Source organism: Primulina huaijiensis, chromosome 11, assembly GCF_012295235.1.
Source record: "Primulina huaijiensis isolate GDHJ02 chromosome 11, ASM1229523v2, whole genome shotgun sequence".
NCBI classification, from domain to species: domain Eukaryota; kingdom Viridiplantae; phylum Streptophyta; class Magnoliopsida; order Lamiales; family Gesneriaceae; genus Primulina; species Primulina huaijiensis.
In genome coordinates this window covers 4,585,842-4,590,211 of record NC_133316.1, presented here as the reverse complement: position 1 = coordinate 4,590,211, position 4,370 = coordinate 4,585,842, and the positions used below count along the sequence as shown (strand labels likewise).

Genomic DNA, 4,370 nt, shown 5'->3' with positions numbered 1-4,370 from the left:
GGTATACTAATTATTCATGTTTTGGTCTAGTGCTGTAAGTTTTATTTTATTTTATTTTTTTGGATTTTATTGCTATTTTATCGAAGTGCCGATGCTACAAAAGAAAATATTGATGTAGTATCAAAAAATACTCACGTGAAACTAAGAATTGTTGAGATGACACAAAAAACTATTGATGTGACATTATTAGACCAAAATAACTAGAAATTTAATATTAATGTACCAAAATCAAATAAATATTTAATGGATCATGATTTAAAATGAAATAAGTTAATAATTAGTGTACCAACAAAAAAATTTTTCCTTAATTATTTTTTATTATAAGTGGGGGATGTGTTAATTGTCGCAAATCAGTTGAATAAAATATCTGCGAGTTGTATATATGAGTTTGGACAATCCTCCTCTCAAGAACTAGCTTTTGAGATTAAGTTAAATTTAAATTTCAATCTTAACAGATGAGGTATGTAAGAAGTCTCCCTGTTTTACTCGGGTTATTTTTTGCGTGTTGGGAATTTTTTGGGGGTGGAATATGTTATTAGGCCGGCCATCGGATGGTCCAAAATGGGCAAATTCTATTCAGCATGCTGACGTGAATGCTTCCGCACTATCCAACGCTAAAGACAAAATCCAATGTACAATCAAGAAAATCTCTTCTTCTTTTTTTTGAGGTTAAAATCACAAGTTCTTCGTTCCCAAATAAATTTAGTTCATCGTTTGACAGGAAAAACAAAAAATGAGTGAAAAAGGCGAGGTTGTTTGCGTGACAGGAGCGTCGGGGTACATAGCATCGTGGCTGGTTAAGTTTCTGCTTGAGGCTGGTTACACTGTTAAGGCCACTGTCCGCAATCCCAGTCAGTCAACTTCTGGACTTGATTTACTGTGTATTTGAGCAGTCTAATTTTTTGGGTTGACATAATTGTGTTTTCAACCTTAATTTGAAAGAAATTTATGGGAAAATAGATTCTATGAGTTTGGTTTGAGATTTTATTGCGTTATATGCGTTTTATATGGGCTTTATGATTGAAACATGAGAATTGGCACCCAGAAAGGGCTATATTCGACGGATATATATCCAAATATGTAGCAAGTGTAATTAATATGATATTACAGACATGATTGAGGGGTTGGTTTCATGAGTAAAATAGTGGTCCTTATGATGCAGAAATCAGAAATAGTTTTAGAAATTTTAGCAGAGTGCATAATATGCAAAATTTTGATGTCTTTATCTTTCAGATGACACTGATCCGCCATGTTGGTCCTAGTTTTGATAATCGTATCCTATTATATAACAATCACTATTCGAGGTAATAGTAGAACAGATTTTGAAGTATAAGAAATGCCCAAATGTTGATGAAAGTATTTAAAGTTGAACCATACAAGACTTATGATATAGATCAAGGTTTCGATTTCTTGCTGTCATAGAGTGATACTTTTTGCATTATTATCAAGAACAGAATTTTCTTGCACCTGTACACTTTTTATTTTGTGGATGAATTATACTTCAACGAGAGATTACTGTGTTTACGATCAGAATGTGTTTCATGGTTCAGATGATCCAAAAAAGGTTGAACATCTGAAGGCTCTCGAAGGAGCAAAGGAAAGGTTGCATTTGTTTGAAGCCAACTTGGTTGAGGAGGGTTCGTTTGATTCTGTCATTGATGGCTGTCAAGGCGTCTTTCACACAGCATCACCTGTTTTAATCCAAGTTTCAGATCCTCAGGTTCCTGGCAAAACTATTTTCATCTAGACTTTTTTAATTGATGTCAATAATATTCATTTATATTTTAGACAGAACTGATAAATCCTGCCGTTACGGGAACACTTAATGTTCTTAGATCTTGCAAGAAAGTACCGTCAATCAAAAGAGTTGTTATAACATCATCTATGGCTTCAGTAATGTTCAACAGTGACCCTCTTAATTCTGATGTTATAGTCGACGAAACTTGGTACTCAGATCCTCTTTTCTGTGAGGAAACTAAGGTATATACTTGTTACAGGTATTAAAAAATGAACTTGTAATGAATTTTTCCGGGTACTTTTGATCCCATGGTGGTATATATTTCTATCTAAGATCCAAAATGAGTTGTTATGATGCATAATGAAGTTGTTTTTCAGCAATGGTATGGTCTCTCAAAAACTTTGGCAGAGAAAGCTGCTTGGAATTTTTGTGAAGAAAATGGCCTTGAACTGGTAACACTACATCCTGGTTTTGTGATCGGTCCTTACTTGCAGCCAGATCTCAATTTGACCACCGAGGCTTTTCTGAATCTCATTAAAAAAGGTAGTCGTCTTTTTACATCCAAAATCATGTATTCAAGCAGGGGACTGAGAGGGAGGAGAATAGGGGAAGACTGAAATTTCAGCCACCCTCTTCGTATTGCATATCATAAACCAAGAAACCAAGCTGGGTGACTTTTTCTTGCAGGACAACAAATGTGGCCTAGTGGGATTTACAGATATGTTGATGTTAGGGATGTTGCTCGTGCACATGTTCTTGCATTCGAGAATCCTTCCGCTAGTGGAAGATACTGTTTGGTTAGGAAAGTGATGCATTCTTTCGATGCTTTGAAAATACTAAGCGGGATTTTCCCTTCACTCAAACTTCCTGCAAAGTAAGCTCCTTTTCCAATCTATCTATTTGTGTTCATCGTCATGAATTTCAGTCGATGGGATGTTTTCGAGCTTTGTTTATCTTCGCGTAGTAGGGAGAACGAAGCTGCCATTGAAGATCCTCCTTACCATGTTTCGAAAGAGAAGGCAGAAAGTTTAAAATTGGATTTCACTCCTATTGAGGTGACTTTGAGGGACACTGTTCAATGCTTGAAGGATAAAAATGTTCTCGATTTCTGAATCATTTCACTTGTGGTGATATTTTTTAGTACTTCATATATCAAAAACGGTATCAAACTTATGCATTTTATTTGGTTATGAAATTTGGCCACTTTGTGAAGTTTAATGTATTTGTTCTTACTGGTTTCGACACACGACAGTGTTCACTGGAAATATTTGTGTATATTTATGTGGGTAAAAGTTTGATATTTTAAATAGGAAAAATTATAAATTTTATTATTATTGAATTAGGGGATTTTTTTTAAAAATATTGAAAACGTACGTTTTAAAAAAGCCATGATTGAGATGCTGATATGGTAAAAAATGTTTTGAGTACCATTATTACAGTGGGAGGTATTTTAAAAAATAACATTTTAGACAAATGAAGAGATTTATTCATTGATATGGCTCAGAATGGGGCCAATTTAAAATATAACTCTAAGTAAATTTTAATTTTAAATATTAGCATTTTAGAATTCAAAATTTGATAAATAACATCCACTTAAAAAAAATAATTAATTAATTAAAAAACAAAAGAAGAGTAGAAACAAAAAGGGGAGAAAAGAAATGGATTCTTATTCCTTCCATTCTTCTCATCCTTCTCACAACGATTCTTCTTTTCTTCATCTTTCACTCATTGGTCTTCTCTTCAATTTATTTTCCTCTACATTAAGCAAGAGAATATTGTAGTCATTTGTTTCTTAAAAAAGTTTCAATTTTTCTCAACATTGTCAGAGATTTTAAATCAGGTGTTGTGGGGACCCGGGCTCTAACTCGATTATCTTTAGGATTAATTGGATCTTTGCTAGAAAATGTGGGTCAAAATTTTGCTTTTAATATTTATTCAAATGTATATAAACAAGCTCAAGACATCATATAAAAATATTGTCATCTTATCCAACTCCGAACAACATTCACATGTTCAACTACAATTAATATACTAGTGTTTAGAAATTCAATACATGTCTAGTAAGAAACCACTAGTGGTCTTCTACGCCCGTAATCTCCACGCTATCTCGATCTCTCATCCTTGTCTCGACCCTGATCCTGTCCCACCTGTGATCATGCACACATACAGACACAACCACAGCCGGATACTCCGGTGAGAACAAATCCCAGTATAAAACATGGTACACATGCATATACACAATATAAATCATGAAGCATACTATCATGAATAAAATCAATGGCAATAGGTTCCATAATCTATGAAACCAAATCAATGTCAGCATGCAAATGAAATCGAAATCATATCTTGACTCGGCTCGACTCTAACTCTAGGGATTCCGGTGTGAATAAGACGTCACAGTCTGCCACCTACCCTCCCAATCGGGGTGACGGTACGTCTTATTACTAGACTTCGGTCATGTCTGTATCGAATATCTACATTCGGAGTCAATTCTGCTCCTATGCGTCGATATCACCGAACGTCTAGCTTGGCAAGTCTGCCAATGTCTTTCCTATCTTAAATGCTTGAATATAAATCTATAAACAAAGCATCAACATATAAAAAGATAACAATATAGTATGTGATTTTGGGA

The 4,370-nt window shown here is 34.4% G+C and overlaps 1 protein-coding gene across 2 annotated transcripts; it reads left to right on the top strand.

Annotated features, from left to right (window-relative positions):
* The first annotated feature begins 508 nt into the window (after positions 1-508).
* Positions 509-3,077, top strand: LOC140987686 (phenylacetaldehyde reductase-like). 2 transcript variants are annotated; one of them, XM_073456311.1, is made up of 7 exons: positions 509-632; positions 722-851; positions 1,551-1,720; positions 1,789-1,980; positions 2,116-2,281; positions 2,426-2,612; positions 2,706-3,077. In XM_073456311.1, exons 1-7 carry the CDS (start codon positions 594-596, stop codon positions 2,848-2,850), a joined length of 1,029 nt encoding a protein of 342 aa, XP_073312412.1. In that variant the 5' UTR covers positions 509-593; the 3' UTR covers positions 2,851-3,077. The 2 variants fall into 2 exon arrangements, with proteins under 2 accessions (XP_073312412.1, XP_073312411.1); XM_073456310.1 differs by having other exon boundaries at positions 2,703-3,077.
* Positions 3,078-4,370: the final 1,293 nt, after the last annotated feature.

Bases quoted from the DNA above. Each gene is read 5' to 3' on its own strand.
- LOC140987686 (XM_073456310.1), top strand. From the start codon at position 594: ATGCTTCCGCACTATCCAACGCTAAAGACAAAATCCAAT. The intron at 1,981-2,115 runs GTATATACTTGT...GTTGTTTTTCAG, and splicing joins TTTTCTGTGAGGAAACTAAG to CAATGGTATGGTCTCTCAAA. The intron at 2,613-2,702 runs GTAAGCTCCTTT...ATCTTCGCGTAG, and splicing joins TCACTCAAACTTCCTGCAAA to TAGGGAGAACGAAGCTGCCA.